Below are 15455 nucleotides of genomic sequence, written 5' to 3'. Positions count from 1 at the left end.
GTGGGCTTGTACTTTTTGATCAAAAATGTATACTAACAACCTGTTAGTTTTTGATATTATGCTGAGAAGCAATCAGATCATTATACAAGATTGTAGATGTGCACCATGTCTGTTCTCTACCCGAATTCACATAATTTACAAATCAATTTAACTTTCTGGCACCAGATGATTTAAAGAAATAGTTTTCCACTGGAGTACCCCTTTAATAAGTCTGTGTACAGAAGGTGGATGAAGAAAGAACAATGGTGCAAAGCTTAAAAGTGTGAAAATGAAGCATCTTATATCCCGAGTGTTAAATCCCCTCAGTAATCCTGCAGGTTGTTCCTGAGGACGAGGTGAGGAGATGGCGGCTCTTGCAGGTACGACCTATACATCCCATCTGGGCCTTGTTGCTTCCCATGAGCTTTACGCTTCCTCTGAATTTCCAGCCGCTCTTTTCCCCGGGGCTTCACTTCACAGCTGTTCGCCTGCGTCCTAGATCCTCAGTGTAATATAATCCGAAATCGGCTTCCGAGAGACCTTACATTTTATGTGGTTAACCCACGCTTAACCGCTTCCTATACTAAACCTTGATTCATGTCAGAAGACTAAATAACTGTGATGTCAGGCACGCAGCGATTGTGGGAGCTCTGCAGGCTGAAGGCCTTCTATACAGGGCACCTGCCATAGACCAGCTGTAAAAGCCATGCTTTATATTCAGTGTAAATCTAGAGCATTGTCTATCTATACTATTAGACCATTTATCAGAGAGGCTGAACTATGAGGTTCTGCAGCAGAGGGCACACTATGGGGTTCTGCATTAGGAAAAGTAATTTATTAGGTACTGCAGTAAATAGAGCTCAAATTATCTGCAGCAAAAGGCTCACATTATGTGGTTCTGCAATAGAGAGCGCACGCTATGAGGTTCTGCAGTAAATAGAGCTCACATTATGAGGTTCTGCAAGCGAGAGCGCACACTATGTGGTTCTGCAGTAAAAAGAGCTCACATTATGTGGTTCTGCGATAGAGAGCGCACACTATGAGGTTCTGCAGTAAATAGAGCTCACATTATGTGGTTCTGCAATAGAGAGCACACACTATGAGGTTCTGCAGTAAATAGAGCTCACATTATGAGGTTCTGCAAGAGAGAGCGCACACTATAAGGTTCTGCAGTAAAAAGAGCTCACATTATGTGGTTCTGCAATAGAGAGCGCACACTATGAGGTTCTGCAGTAAATAGAGCTCACATTATGTGGTTCTGCAATAGAGAGCGCACACTATGAGGTTCTGCAGTAAATAGAGCTCACATTACGTGGTTCTGCAATAGAGAGCGCACACTATGAGGTTCTGCAGTAAATAGAGCTCACATTATGAGGTTCTGCAAGAGAGAGCGCACACTATAAGGTTCTGCAGTAAAAAGAGCTCACATTATGTGGTTCTGCAAGAGAGAGCGCACACTATAAGGTTCTGCAGTAAAAAGAGCTCACATTATGTGGTTCTGCAATAGAGAGCGCACACTATGAGGTTCTGCAGCAAAGCGAGCACACACCATGAGGTTCTGCTGCAGTGAGCTTACATCGTGAGGTTCTGCAGCAAAGAGAGCTCACAGTATGAGGTTTTGCAGCACAAACTGCACATTATAAGGCTCTGCAGCCGAGAGTGCACATTAGGAGATTCTGCAGCAAAGACCGCGTGCACATCATGAGGCTTTGCAGCCAGAAATGCACATTTTGAGGTTCTGCAATAAAAAGAGCATGCACGTTATGAGGTTCTGCAGCCAAGAGCGCACGTTATGAGGTTCTGCAGCCAAGAGTGCACTTTGTAAGGTTTTGCAGCAGAGATTGTGCACTATGGCCCTAATTTAGTATTGTAAACCCAACCTGCTTTGTCAGGTTGTGCGCCAGATTCTGGCGCATTGCTCCACAAATTCTGTCTGTGGCAGAATTGAAAAAACCAGACCAACTCTTCATTCTACTGAGAAAACACGAAAAAGGTGCATGGCCATCGTGGAAAAGGGCCTTGGCCTCCGCAAATATTTCCACAGAAAATGTAGTGGATTTGACCTGAGGAAAGCAGGGATTTAAAAAAAATAAAAAATAAAATAAAATTAGGGTTGAGTTTCTGCAGCAGTGAGCACCCTTTATGAGGTTCTTCAGCAGAGAGCGCACATTATGGGGTTCTTCAGCAGAGAGCGCACATTATGGGGTTCTTCAGCAGAGAGCGCACATTATGGGGTTCTTCAGCAGAGAGCGCACATTATGGGGTTCTTCAGCAGAGAGCGCACATTATGGGGTTCTTCTGCAGAGAGCGCACATTATGGGGTTCTTCTGCAGAGAGCGCACATTATGGGGTTCTTCAGCAGAGAGCGCACATTATGGGGTTCTTCAGCAGAGAGCGCACATTATGGGGTTCTTCAGCAGAGAGCACACATTATGGGGTTCTTCAGCAGAGCGCACATTATGGGGTTCTTCAGCAGAGAGCGCACATTATGGGGTTCTTCAGCAGAGAGCGCACATTATGGGGTTCTTCAGCAGAGAGCGCACATTATGGGGTTCTTCAGCAGAGAGCGCACATTATGGGGTTCTTCTGCAGAGAGCGCACATTATGGGGTTCTTCTGCAGAGAGCGCACATTATGGGGTTCTTCAGCAGAGAGCGCACATTATGGGGTTCTTCAGCAGAGCGCACATTATGGGGTTCTTCAGCAGAGAGCGCACATTATGGGATTCTTCAGCAGAGAGCGCACATTATGGGATTCTTCTGCAGAGAGCGCACATTATGGGGTTCTTCAGCAGAGAGCGCACATTATGGGATTCTTCAGCAGAGAGCGCACATTATGGGGTTCTTCAGCAGAGAGCGCACATTATGGGGTTCTTCAGCAGAGAGCACACATTATGGGGTTCTTCAGCAGAGAGCGCACATTATGGGGTTCTTCAGCAGAGAGCGCACATTATGGGGTTCTTCAGCAGAGAGCGCACATTATGGGGTTCTTCAGCAGAGAGCACACATTATGGGGTTCTTCAGCAGAGAGCGCACATTATGGGGTTCTTCCGCAGAGAGTGCACATTATGGGGTTCTTCCGCAGAGAGTGCACATTATGGGGTTCTTCAGCAGAGAGCGCACATTATGGGGTTCTTCAGCAGAGAGCGCACATTATGGGGTTCTTCCGCAGAGAGTGCACATTATGGGGTTCTTCAGCAGAGAGCGCACATTATGGGGTTCTTCCACAGAGAGCGCACATTATGGGGTGCTTTAGCAGAGAGCACACATTATGGGGTTCTTCAGCAGAGAGCGCACATTATGGGGTTCTTCCGCAGAGAGCGCACATTATGGGGTGCTTTAGCAGAGAGCACACATTATGGGGTTCTTCAGCAGAGAGCGCACATTATGGGGTTCTTCCGCAGAGAGCGCACATTATGGGGTGCTTTAGCAGAGAGCGCACATTATGGGGTGCTTTAGCAGAGAGCGCACATTATGGGGTGCTTAGAGTACACAATATGATGTTCTGCAGTAGAAAAAGCACATTAGGAGGTTCTGCAGCAGAAAGGGCATTATAACATGCTACACCTCTTAAATTGAGAACAGTTAATGTCAGTGTACAATACACAGTGAATCGCCTCCATACATACAATAGTGCCCTAATATCTGAAAAGTGAACAGAAAAGCCAACCTAGTTACCCATGACAACCAATCACAGCGCAGTATACAAGGCAGTTGAAGACCGTTTATAAGATGAAAGCTGAGCTCTGATTGGTTGCTACGTGCCTAGCTGTTTCCTATATCTACAGAGCAGAAGGTTCAATGTCCAGCACATTGTGCGATGTCAAGCATTGTGCAATATACACCCCGAGTGCCAGACGCATTTTGGATTTACATATATTTAATCATAGCAACAGACAACATTAGGCCTCATTTATCATCGCTATCTACAAGAAATATTGTCTTTGTTACCAGTAGCAACCAAGGCATATTTTCATTTAGACAATTTTCCTAAATCAGCCCCAATATCTAAAAGAAACTGAGATGCCTAGAGACCCAGGATATTGTTGGAAATACCCTACTGAGATGGTCTACAAGAAGCTCTACAACAGTGGTCTCCGAACTGTGGACCTTCAGATGGTGCACAACTACAACTCCCAGCATGCCCGGACAGCCAACGGCTGTCCGGGCATGCTGGAAGTTGTAGTTGTGCAACATCTGGAGGTCCACAATATGGAGACCACTGATCTACGAACATACATGAAGTCCGGGCCTTCACAGGATTATAGTCTCCCCTAGTACCATCTATAATATGGCATTTAAAGGAACATGGTACCTTTTTTTTTTTTTACCCACATACATAAATGACATTTTGTGAGGGATCTGTTTCCATAAAACAATGGTCCATGGTGCCCCTTCAAATACTAGCCCGGCACTAGAGTTTGTCTACATTGGGTGATCGTCGGGGGGTCCTAGAGGTCAGACCTCTGTCTTGTAGTGTAAGCTAAGGGTAGGCCATTGTTGTAATAGTCCCAGACACTTAGGGGGGGGATTTATCAAAACCTGTTCAGAGGAAAAGTTGCCTAGTTGCCCATAGCAACCAATCAGATCGCTTCTTTCATTTTTGAAAAGGCCTATGAAAAGTGAAAGAAGCGAGCTGATTGGTTGCTATGGGCAACTCAGCAACTTTTCGTCTGGATGGGTTTTGATAAATCTCCCCCTTATAACGTATGCACAAGATAGGGTTCTAAGGATATGACAGCAGGGTGCCCCACCACTAATCAACTGGCTCCAGAAAGTTAAATAGATTTTTAAATGACTTCTATTAAAAATTCTTAACCCTTTCAGTACTTATGAGCTGCTGAAGTTGAGTTGTTCTTTTCTGTCTAAGTGCTCTCTGATGACACCTGTCTCGGGAACTGTCCAGAGTAGAAGCAAATCCCCATAGCAAACCTCTTCTACTCTGGGCAGTTCCCGAGACAAGCAGAGATGTCAGCAGAGAGCACTGTTGCCAGACAGAAAAGAACAACTCAACTTCAACAGCTGATAATGATTGGAAGGATTAAGATTTTCTTAATAGAAGTAATTTACAAATCTGTTTAACTTTCTGGAGCCAGATGATATATATATATATATAAAAAAAAAAAAGTTTTTCCTGGAATACCTTTAAGTCTATGGGGTCACTTGCACTATTTTTTTTTCTCCGCTAAACTCCGGTCGTTCTGTCCGGATTGCCAACGGAAATTCGAAATGTGGAGTCGAAACGGCGGCAATGTGAACAAGGCCTAAGCTATTAGCATACAGATGATTACCGATAGATGCCCCTGATGCCCCAGACTGTCTAATAAAAAAAAAAAAAAAAAATACTTTAACTTGCCTATTTCGCTCCCACGTAGTCTCTGGTAACAGGGCGCTTTGTTTGCGGCCGGCGAGACTGCTTTCCCCGGGGCTGCACAGCATAGTGTCTGCAGCCAGGAAAACTGACAGTGCAGCTCGCCAGTCACTGGCCAAGGTGGGAAACCACGGCGGCCAGTGATTGGCTGACGTCATGGCTATAGAAAGCAGACCGACGGCGGAGACCGCCTGGAGATTTTTTTTTTGGGGGGTGGGGATGTCCTGATACCAGAGGTTACTAGGGAGTGGAGGAAGTTGAGTTTTTGTGGTATAAAAGGAGATCTCCAGTCTTGAAAAACGTATTCCCTATCCTAAGGATAGGGGATACGTTTCAGATCGCAGGGATAGGACCGCTGTTTACCCCACCCCACCCCGCAATCTCCCGTACGGGGCCCCGGCAACCCGCGGGAAGGGGGCGTGTTGACCATCACACGAAGCCTCGGCTGACACTCCCCCTCAATACAACTCTATGGCAAAGCAGGAGCGGCTCTGTCATAGCGCTGTATTGAGGGGGCGTGTCGGCCACCGCTTCGCGCGATGGTCGACGTGCTCTATCTGGACAGCGAGCAGGGGCCCCGTACAGGAGATCACGGGGGGATACGTTTTTCAGGACTGGACTAATCCTTTAAGACTGGTTGGGGGACAATAGTAAAATAATAAATAGCATAGGATAACCGACCAAAAACACTGAAGTAAAAATAAGACACAGGCTAGTTTGTTATAATATTGTAGATGAGACAAAAGACATTACAATCACATATATCAACATCCACACCATCACTACCGCGTTAATAACCATTATTCCTCCTCCCAGATACAGGACCCCGATACAGTGCGGAGACAACACATGCAGATGAATGCACTGCAGGACATCATTGACATTAACACACTTACTCTTCTAGACTTCGGTCACAAGAGGTTAAAGCATTCGTGAGAAAGAGAGAAAACACATTCATGAGTAACAGTGCAGGTAAAACAGGCAGGGACTACCCAATGACTAAAGGAAGCCCGAAAAATAAACAATAGGGAAGGCATGGGGGAGACAGTGTGTTAGCTGTAGGACAACCAACCTAGTACAGCAATGCAAGAAATATTACAGTCAATGGCATCCACCATTGCTCCGAACTATGATGGTGGAGATCAACAGAACTCATGTTATCATCCAAAGAATATGAAAGGCAGCTGTCTAAAATCACTGCTGCATGGTCAACTTTTACTAGAGATTTACTCTGTTTAAGGTTAAAGGGGTACTCCAGTGGAAAAAAAAATTAAAATCAACTGGTGTCAGAAAGTTAAACAGATTTGTAAATTACTTCTATTAAAAAATATTTATCCTTACAGTAATTATTAGCGGCTGTATATTACAGGGAACGTTCTTTGGATTTTAGATTTTTTTTTTCTGTCCACAGTGCTCTCTGCTGACACCTCTGTCTTTCTCTGCAGTATACAGCAGCTGATAAGTACTGGAAGGATAAAGATTTTTTTAATAGAAGTCATTTACAAATCTGTTTAACTTTCTGGTACCAATTGATTTAAAAAAACAATTTTTCTCCACCGGAGTACCCCTTTAAAGGGGTTATCCCAATAGTACAACTTATCACCTATCCAGTGCATAGGTCAGTGTTTCCCAACAGGGTTCCTCCAGCTGTTGCTAAACTACCACTCCCAGCATGCCCGGACAGCCTTTTGCTGTCCAGGCATGCTAGGAGTTGTAGTTTTGCAACAGCTGAAGGCACCCTAGTTGGGAAACACTGGCATAGGTCATAAGTATCTGATCGGTGTGGGTTTGACCACTGGGACCCCCACTAATCACAAGGATGGAGGTCCCTTGTCCTTCTAGTAAATGGAGCACAGGTCAAGAATAGAAACTTTATATTTTACTAAGGATCTATTAAGGTTAAAAGAGATTATTCAGAAATTGTATAATTATCTTAAAGTCCTTTTACACAAGCCAATTATTGGGCAAATCAGAGATCAGCCGATGAATTAGCAAACGCTTGTTTGTTGACTGATCGGATTTTTTTTTGCGGCCTTTTAAATTATCTGAACATCACCCTGTGTAAAGAGGGGGTATGTGGGTGACAGTGATGAATTTGATCTGGCTACACGATTTATTGAGCCATGTGAAGACTCCACAAACAAGCACCGATTAGAGAGATCAGCACTCACTGTCTGCTTGCAGTCGGCCCACGTAAAAGGGCCTTTATTGATTGGGCCTGACTGCTGGGACCTCCATGAATTTTCAGAATTGTGGATCCTGTGTCAGGAAAGTATAGCGGCAGCATATATGCTTAAAGGGTACCTTTCATCAAAAACACTTTTGATAGATTATAGATTAATGTATGCAGAATAACTTTCCAATTGCATGTTATTAAAAATATGCTTCTTTCTATTTAATTTTCCACTTAGAAAAAAATGACCACTAGAAGTCTCCCTACCAGTCCTGGCCACAAGCCCCCTTTTTTTTTTGTTTTAAATAGATTTCAGACTCATGCTGGAGTCCTTAATCTCAGAGTGCAGCCGGGACACAGACAAGCCAGGGCAGGGAGCAGTGCTGAGCTTGTCTGTGTCCCGGCTGAAGTCTGAGATTTAGGACTCCAGCATGAGTCTGAAAACTATAAAAAAAAAAAAAAAAGGCTTGCAGCCAGGACTAGTAGGGAAATTAAATATAAAGAAGCATATTTTTTAATAACATGCTATTGGAAAGTTATTCTGCATATGTATGTATATGTATATGTATATATATATATATATATATATATATATATATATATATATATATATATAGGGGAATATGCAAAGCAGCTCATTGCATCACCTTTTCAGGTAATGTTCTCTGGTATCAGCTTAGCTCCTGTTAAGGAATATAAAAAGCTGATCAGGATTTTATGCCAAGCCAGACTACTCCAGCTTGGCATAAAATCACGATCAGCTTTTTATATTCCTTAACAGGATCTAAGCTGATACCAGGGAACATTACCTGAAAAGGTGATGTAATGAGCTGCTTTGCATATTCCCCTACCCAGAATGCCCGCGAAGTGCTTAATGGCCCTCTGAAGCTCCGTTACACCAGGATAAAAGGTACCCTTTAACCACTGCTCCACTCACAGAGGCTAGGGTGTCCCAGATCTCATAATTGAGAAGGGTCCCAGAGGTTGGCCTGATCAGATACTTATATCCAGTGGAATAGTGCAAAGTTATTCTGAAAAAAAAACATTTAGAAATTACATGAGCCTCATTTTGAGAAATGGCAGGGGTCTGGGCAGTTATCTATCCATTGATCAGTTAGTGATGGCATATCTTAGCAATATTAAATAGTATAGTGTATAGCAGGGGGTCCTGCTGCTGGGGCCCACGCGATCTCCCGCAGTACCCGGCGTTCTTAACAAACACCGGATTCCTGTGGCAGTGGTCATGACGTCATCGTCATCTGTCGACACGCCCCCTCCCATAGACATGAATGGAGGGGGCGTGGCCATGACATCAGGATCACGTGCTCCGAGCATTCAGAACTAAATTTTCAGAACGTTGGAGCACCGGAGAACCCCTTTAAGAAGCAGGTATCCTTGAATGTTCTCTGGCAGCTATAAATAAGAGTATGTTCACACTGATTAATATGTGCGAGGAATTCTCGCTGAAAAAATCCGCTCAGAAATGACTGTTTTTTCCACGCGGAATATGCGCGGAATTTCGCACAGAAATGAGTGCGGAATTTTCCGCGCGAAAGTGTGGCGGACTGAAAAAAAAATTCACATTGAGTTCTATGGGGTTAGGACGCGAATTCCGCATGAAGACAGAACATGTTCATTCTTCATGCGGAACCGAATTCAGTGACAGAATTCAGCTAGCGGAAATTCCTCAGTGTGAACTGAGGAGCAGAAATTTAATACTATGGGGTTTTCACTGCTGAATGAATTGGAGAGGAATAAGTGAGCAGAATTACTCGCGGAAATTCCTCTCCAAACCTTCTCCATACCCTAAGACTTCCGGCCTCACAAGCTCACCTCCTTCTGCTCCACTTGCAGCGCAGTCTTCAAGATGTCTTTCAGCTGGCTCAGTTGTTTTCTTTCTTCATCCTGCACTTGTTTCATCTAAAAGAAAAATATAACAAGACACATTATAGACAAGATTTATGAGGAAACTTCGATTAACTCTTAATCCCAAACCAAAAAGGAAAAACCCCAAAGGGCAGGAGGCAGGGCGGACATTGTGACTCCATATTTATGTCTGAAAATAGTCTCTGCAGTCAAATCTCCATCTCCATTAGCAGCTGCAAGGAACAAATTATCCGGGGTTAAGACAAGCAAAAAAACCACAGATAAACAGACATTGTTAGGAACCGCTAATCCAGTCTAGCCGCAGCTCTTTGAAGCACAAGATCCTATTTACTCCGTAAGATTTAGGGCTCAAGGGCTGTCTTAGTAATGACCTGATCCAAATAATCCCAACGACCCAAAGCCAGGGCCCAGTCCCCATGTGTGGGGAAAAATAATCTCTTTTCAGTGTCTTACTTGATCTATTTGCTAGGAAATAACAGAGACAGGATATAGATGTAGATCATAATCCATTCTGACAAAACAATCAAATGATATGGAATAAAACCGCACTGTAATGAAATATGGGGCTGAAGGGGAAGCTTCCTTGGTCTAGATGTTTCGAATTTATAAGAAATGAATCATCAGAAAACTATAGAGATAGATCTGCACAAGTTAGCCCAGCACGGAATGCGCTCAATCCAGGCCCAAACACGGAAGGAGGTCCAGCACGGTACGAAATTATATGAGGTAGCTTTATTTTTGTTCCTTTTAAAATCACAACATGGCACTAGGAGATAGATCTACGCCCAACGTGTTTCTCACACCAACACAACATCCCTGGTCGTGGGTGATATTATGTCGGGCTGGACATACTTCTCTTTTGCAGGTCATCAGAAAACCACCTGCACAAGTTTTTATGGTAAACTGATTTTTTTTTCCCCATTCAGGTCACTAGGCCTAATAATAAGCTGACACTTCTGCAGAGCAAATTTTTCAGCAGTGATGATACCAGTATATAGAGAAGATGGGAACAGGCCATTCACAATAGGTAATGGTCGTGACGTGCCCCTCTGTGAGAGAGACGGAGCTGCTTACAGTAGATTGCAAGGGTCCGAGCGCTGCTGATAGGGGATAGGTTTTTCTTTACTGATCGGGCATGGAATTCCTTTAACCCCTTAAGGACCCAGTTTTTTTTTGTTTTTGCACTTTCGTTTTTTCCTCCTTACCTTTAAAAAATCATAATTCTTCCAATTGTGCACCTAAAAATCCATATGATGGGTTATTTTTTAGCACCACCAATTCTACTTTGTAATGACATCAGTAATTTTACCCAAAAATCTACGGCAAAATGGAAAAAAAAAATCATTGTGCAACAAAATTGAAGAAAAAAAACAACACAATTTTGTAGATTTTGGGGGCTTCCGTTTCTACACAGTACATTTTTCTGTAAAAAATGACACCTTCTCTATATTCTGTAGATCCATACGATTAAAATGATACCCTACTTTTATAGGTTTGATTTTGTTGCACTTCTGGAAAAAATCATAACTACTTACAGGAAAATGTATACGTTTAAAATTTTCATTTTCTGACCCTTCTAACTTTTTTATTTTCCTGCGTACGGGTCGGTATGAGGACTCATTTTTTTGCACCATGATCTGAAGTTTTTAGCGGTACCATTTTTGTATTGATCAGACGTTTTGATTGCTTTTTATTCATTTTTTCATGATATAAAAAGTGACCAAAAATACGCTATTTTGGCCTTTTGAAATTTTTTTTGCGAGTACACCATTGACCGTGCGGTTTAAGTAACGATATATTTTTTTTAATTCGGACATTTCTGCACGCAGCGATACCACGTTTTTTTTTTTTACACTTTTTTTTTAAATGGGAAAAGGGGGGGTGATTCAAACTTTTATTAGGGAAGGGGTTAAATGATCTTTATTAGCCCATAGGGGGCTATAGCACTGCACACACTGATCTTCTACATTGATCATTGTTGTCCCATAACATTGATCAATGATTCTGCCGCTTGACTGCTCATGCCTGGACCTCTGGCAGGGAGCAGTCATTCGGCGATCGGACACGCAGGAGAAAGGTAGGGACCCTCCTTGTGTCCTTCAGCTGTTCGGGACACCGCAATTTCCCCGCGGCGGTCTCTAACAGCCCACTGAGCTAGCAGGGAGTAGTTTACTTACACTTTAGACGCGGCGATCAACTTTGAACGCTGCGTCTAAAGGGTTAATAGCACGTGGCACTATTAGCCACAGGTCCCGGACGTTGTTAGAGGCGGGGCCCGACCCTCTATGATGCCCATGCCGTGGCCCCGCGTCATAGAAAGGGAGTGGACTCAAGCGTACGCCCTCCGTTCTTAAGAGGTTAAAGGGGTTATCCAGGAAAAAACTTTTTTTTTATATATCAACTGGCTCCAGAAAGTTAAACAGATTTGTAAATTACTTCTATTAAAAAATCTTAATCCTTTCAGTACTTATGAGCTTCTTAAGTGTAGGTTGTTCTTTTCTGTCTAAGTAATCTCTGATGACACGTGTCTCGGGAACCGCCCAGTTTAGAAGACGTTTGCTATGGGGATTTGCTTCTAAACTGGGCGGTTCCTGAGACATGTCTCATCAGAGATTACTTAGACAGAAAAGAACAACCTTAACTTCAGAAGCTCATAAGTACTGAAAGGATTAAGATTTTTTTAATAGAAGTAATTTACAAATCTGTTTAACTTTCTGGAGCCAGTTGATATATATGAAAAAGTTTTTCCTGGAATACCCCTTTAAGCACACAGCCAAGGCAACACAGGAGCGGCTTGGGGGCAACTCTGTGAATGTCCTTGAGTGACTGAGCCACAGCCCTGACTAGAACATCTCTGGAGAGACCTAAAAATGGCTTCCACCGACGTTTTCTATTCAACCTGAGCTTGAGAGGATCTGCAGAGAAGAATGGCAGAAAATAACCCAATCCAGGTTTATAAACCTTGTGGCCTCATCCCTAAGAAGACTGGAGGCCGAAATCACTGCCAAAGAGGCTTCAACTAAGTCCTGAGCAAAGGGTCTGAATACTTATGGAAGATTTCCCTTTTTAAAAGTTAGTAAAGATTTCTAACGCTCTGTTTTCCCTTTGTCATTATGGGATATTAAGTGGGGCAAAAATTTGATATTAATTTATTTATTTATTTAAGGCGGTGACTAGAGATGAGCGAACTTACAGTAAATTCGATTCGTCACGAACTTCTCGGCTCGGCAGTTGATGACTTTTCCTGCATAAATTAGTTCAGCTTTCCGGTGCTCCCGTGGGCTGGAAAAGGTGGATACAGTCCTAGGAGACTCTTTCCTAGGACTGTATCCACCTTTTCCAGCCCACCGGAGCACCTGAAGGCTGAACTAATTTATGCAGGAAAAGTCATCAACTGCCGAGCCGAGAAGTTCGTGACGAATCAAATTTACTGTAAGTTCGCTCATCTCTAGCGGTGACATAACAAAATGTGAAAAAGGTGACCGGGTCTGAAAACTTTCCTTGGGCATTTTAGGAGATGGGGCTACAGATTTAGCCATAGCTGTCCATAGAAAATTTTGTCAGCAGACCCTGAGGATTTTTGGTGAACTGCAGGATTCAAAGACTTCATTTGAGTCTGCAGAAGATTAGGCTATGTTTTTGAACAGTTTTTTTTTTGGGGGGGTGTAACATGGCACTTAGTTCTTACAAATATTACAATTAAGTGGCAGGGACTTCTTTTGGGACATTTTATGATAAAATCCGAATACATTGTGGTACGTTATTTTGGGACATTAAAGGGGTACTCCGATGGAAAACATTTTTTTTTAAATCAACTGGTGCCAGAAAGTTAAACAGTTTTGTAAATGACTTCTATTAAAAAAAAATCTTAATCCTTCCAGTACCTATTAGTTGCTGAATACTACAGAGGAAATGATTTTCTTTTGGGAACACAGAGCTCTCTGCTGACATCACAAGCACAGTGCTCTCTGCTGACATCTCTGTCCATTTTAGGAACTGTCCAGAGGGGCATATGTTTGCTATGGGGGATTTTCTCCTACTCTGGACAATTCCTAAAATGGACACTTTAGATACTGCGCATGCGCTACCATTCATTCAGAAAAATCTGTGATCGTACGCTATCCATATCCTCCAAGCTTTTAATGTCTTGTATTATATTTATATTTATATATATCTTATTAACTGGTATCGCACAGAAAAGCGGCATTTACTTTTTAACAGAATGGATTTCTATTTTTATACGGTCTGCACTGCTATATGTTTAATTATTTAGCATATATTTTTATTGTTACTTACATTGTGCGTACCGTAACTACTGTATTGATACTAGGGATCGACCAATATTGATTTTTTAGGGCCGATACCGATAATCTGTCACCTTTCAGGCCGATAGCCGATAACTTATACAGTCACTGTGCGTACTGACGGTGACGTTGCGTTGGGTACGTCCCTCGTCATTACGCAGCGCACAGCAACAGCGCAGGAGCCAGAAGGCTCGCGGACCCCCGGGAACAGGTAATTATAAGTCTGGGGATGGGGAGAGGCAATGGGGGGGCAGCGGCGGCGATGGGCGGGGCATTATCGGCATGGTAATTGCCGATACTGATAATGTCCAAAATCGCGATTATCGGCCAATAACATCGGCCAAACCGATAATCGGTCGATCCCTAATTGATACCATGCATTTTTTATTGTTTCTTTAATATTTTATATGGTTTCTTTAGGAATCTTAGTATATTTATATGTATATGCTTTCATACATTGTCTAAGTCATTTTATGGCGTCCAACCCTAACGCGTCATCTGAACTTGGCGCGCATTACCCATTTCAAATAGGCTGTTTGTACGTTCACCCCATATGCCTGTAAACACATTGAGAAAGATACTGTTATGTATCGAAACGCGTCTGATTGATTTGAAATAAACATACATATTGGTTATAACGCCATGTATATGTTTGGATATATTGCGGTGGATAGTGCTCTTGTAAGTCCGGCACTTTTTTCTCCTGACTCCGGTTGGACCACTCTGTTGCATATTAATTGGACAGGACCTACCTGCATCGCTGAGAACCAGCTGCACCGCCTATGGTTGTTTATGTCTATGCTGTATAAGTCGTTGTGTCTTTTACACAATGCAAATAGGTGAGCCTTTGCCATACACCTACCCTTGAGGTCCAAAACGTTAATACCCTATTACCAGGAGAGGTTAAAGGATCTTAACATGTATAGATTGGAAGAAAGAAGAGACAGAGGGGATATGATAGAGACTTTTATATACATAAGGGAATCAACACGGTAAAGGAGGAGAGGAGATTTAAAAGAAGAAAAACTACCACAAAAGGACATAGTTTTATATTAGAGGGGCAAAGGTTAAAAGTAATATCAGGAAGTGTTATTTTACTGAGAGAGTAGTGGATAGTGATAGTGCAGAAGTGGTAGTGAAGGAGTTTAAGCATGCATGGGATAAGCATAAGTCTACCCTTCATATAAGATAGAGATAGGTATAAGGCTATCCTTCATATAAGATAGGGATAGGTATAAGGCTATCCTTCATATAGGATAGAGATAGGTATAAGGCTCTCCTTCATATAAGATAGGGATAGGTATAAGGCTATCCTTCATATAGGATAGAGATAGGTATAAGGCTATCCTTCATATAAGATAGAGATAGGTATAAGGCTATCCTTCATATAAGATAGGGATACACATAAGGCTATCCTTCATATAAGATAGAGATAGGTATAAGGCTATCCTTCATATAAGATAGGGATACACATAAGACTATCCTTCATATAAGATAGAGATAGGTATAAGGCTATCCTTCATATAAGAAAGGGATAAACATAAGGCTATCCTTCATATAAGATAGAGATAGGTATAAGGCTATCCTTCATATAAGATAGGGATAGGTATAAGGCTATCCTTCATATAGGATAGAGATAGGTATAAGGCTATCCTTCATATAAGATAGGTATAAGGCTATCCTTCATATAAGATAGGGATAGGTATAAGGTTATCCTTTATATAAGATAGAGATAGGCATAAG

General features: G+C 42.6%; 1 protein-coding gene across 7 annotated transcripts in view; it reads right to left on the bottom strand.

Moving 5' to 3' along the window:
* Positions 1-15455, bottom strand: part of ASAP2 (ArfGAP with SH3 domain, ankyrin repeat and PH domain 2) — a 241633-nt gene that overhangs the window by 60264 nt on the left and 165914 nt on the right. For all 7 annotated transcript variants that reach the window (XM_056564140.1, XM_056564144.1, XM_056564142.1 and 4 more), the window contains one exon: positions 9355-9441. In XM_056564140.1, the coding sequence (XP_056420115.1) occupies positions 9355-9441 (87 nt within the window). The remainder of the gene's footprint in view (positions 1-9354; positions 9442-15455) is intronic.

This window comes from Hyla sarda, chromosome 3 (assembly GCF_029499605.1).
Source record: "Hyla sarda isolate aHylSar1 chromosome 3, aHylSar1.hap1, whole genome shotgun sequence".
NCBI classification, from domain to species: Eukaryota; Metazoa; Chordata; class Amphibia; order Anura; family Hylidae; genus Hyla; species Hyla sarda.
This window is presented reverse-complemented; position numbering and strand designations above follow the sequence as displayed.